Genomic DNA, 1,411 nt, shown 5'->3' on the forward strand with positions numbered 1-1,411 from the left:
CTAGGACTAGGAGGAGTTGCGGAGAGAGTGTGAAAACAATACATCTACTTTGCACAAAATTCTCAAAGAGGGATTGAATAACACTAAGGCGGAAGTGCACTAAAATAGCTTTATATTCTGGGAGGAAATGGAAATGAAAAGGAAAAAGATTATTCATAAGGCAAATAACCAAGCCTGAGATGATGATTATAATTGTCTGCATAATTTTTGTCATCATATTCTATTACAAAATAACAAGTTTATTTTAAGAAAGTGTTTTCATACCAAGCTGTTTCTTCAGGGCACCTTTAATTTCACTATTGCTGAGGCTGTAGATAAGGGGATTCAACATGGGGATCATCACCATATAGAACACAGACACCACCTTGTTCTGGTCTGTGGAGAAGCTGGACTTGGGCATCACATAAATGAATGTAATGGTTCCATAATAGAGAGTGACTGCAGTGAGGTGGGAGGTGCAGGTGGAGAAGGCCTTGTGTCGGCCCTCAGTGGAGTGCATCTTCAGGATGGTGATGAGGATGTATGAATAGGAGATGGCTATGACAAATACTGTAATCAAAGTAACTGAGCCAGCTGAAAATGAGATAATAAGTACAGAGACACTGACATCAGAACAGGAGAGTTCTGCTAAAGGAGCAAAATCACAGAAAAAATGATCGATTCTATTTGGCCCACAGAAGAGAAAAGAGAAAAAGTAAACCATGACAATGAGGGAAGCATTAAGGAAACCCCCTACATAAGATCCCACAACCAGCTGGACACAGACTTCTGTGGACATTTTGGTGGAATAAAGCAGCGGGTTGCAGACTGCCATGAAGCGATCATAAGCCATGGCAGCCAAAAGGAAGCATTCAACAGATGCAAAAAAATCAGCTGAGCCAAGCTGGATGCCACATCCAATGTAGGATATTGTGCTTCTCTCCAGCAGGAAGTTGACAAGCATATTAGGTGTGACAGAAGATGAAATGCCTATGTCAACAGAAGCCAAGTGGCTGAGAAAAAAATACATGGGGTGATGGAGCTGGGAAGAGACTCTGATGAGAAGGATGGTGCTGAGGTTGCCAAACACAGTCACCAGGTAGATGCACAAGATGATGGTGAAGAGGACAACTCTGAGGACTGGGTCATCTGTTAATCCCAATAAAATGAACTCTGTCACTGCAGTGTGGTTCCCATCCTGCAGGAAAGCCATGGGACAGTGTAGTCACTGCCACATCAAGGCTGTGATAGAGACAGAATAGGAAGTGATTATAAATATTTCACTTCATTTTAATTAATATAGACATGGAGAACATGACACATCAATATATTATTCAAGAAATTTAACCAACAATGGATGCTTTAATCAATGTTTTCATTGTTTATGTATCTGTGTGAAATAAGGCTTTGAAAATTATGTAAGCAGAGCTCC

General features: G+C 40.8%; 1 protein-coding gene across 1 annotated transcript; it reads right to left on the minus strand.

Moving 5' to 3' along the window:
* Window positions 1-244: 244 nt before the first annotated feature.
* Window positions 245-1,192, minus strand: LOC110298493 (olfactory receptor 5P59). Its single transcript, XM_021167783.1, has one exon. It carries the CDS (start codon window positions 1,190-1,192, stop codon window positions 245-247), a length of 948 nt encoding a protein of 315 aa, XP_021023442.1.
* Window positions 1,193-1,411: the final 219 nt, after the last annotated feature.

The sequence above is a fragment of the Mus caroli genome, unplaced genomic scaffold (assembly GCF_978045245.1).
Source record: "Mus caroli unplaced genomic scaffold, Mus_caroli_1 scaffold_8, whole genome shotgun sequence".
NCBI classification, from domain to species: Eukaryota; Metazoa; Chordata; class Mammalia; order Rodentia; family Muridae; genus Mus; species Mus caroli.

Coding starts and splice junctions, on each gene's coding strand:
- LOC110298493 (XM_021167783.1), bottom strand. CDS start 1,192: ATGGCTTTCCTGCAGGATGGGAACCACACTGCAGTGACAGAGTTCATT.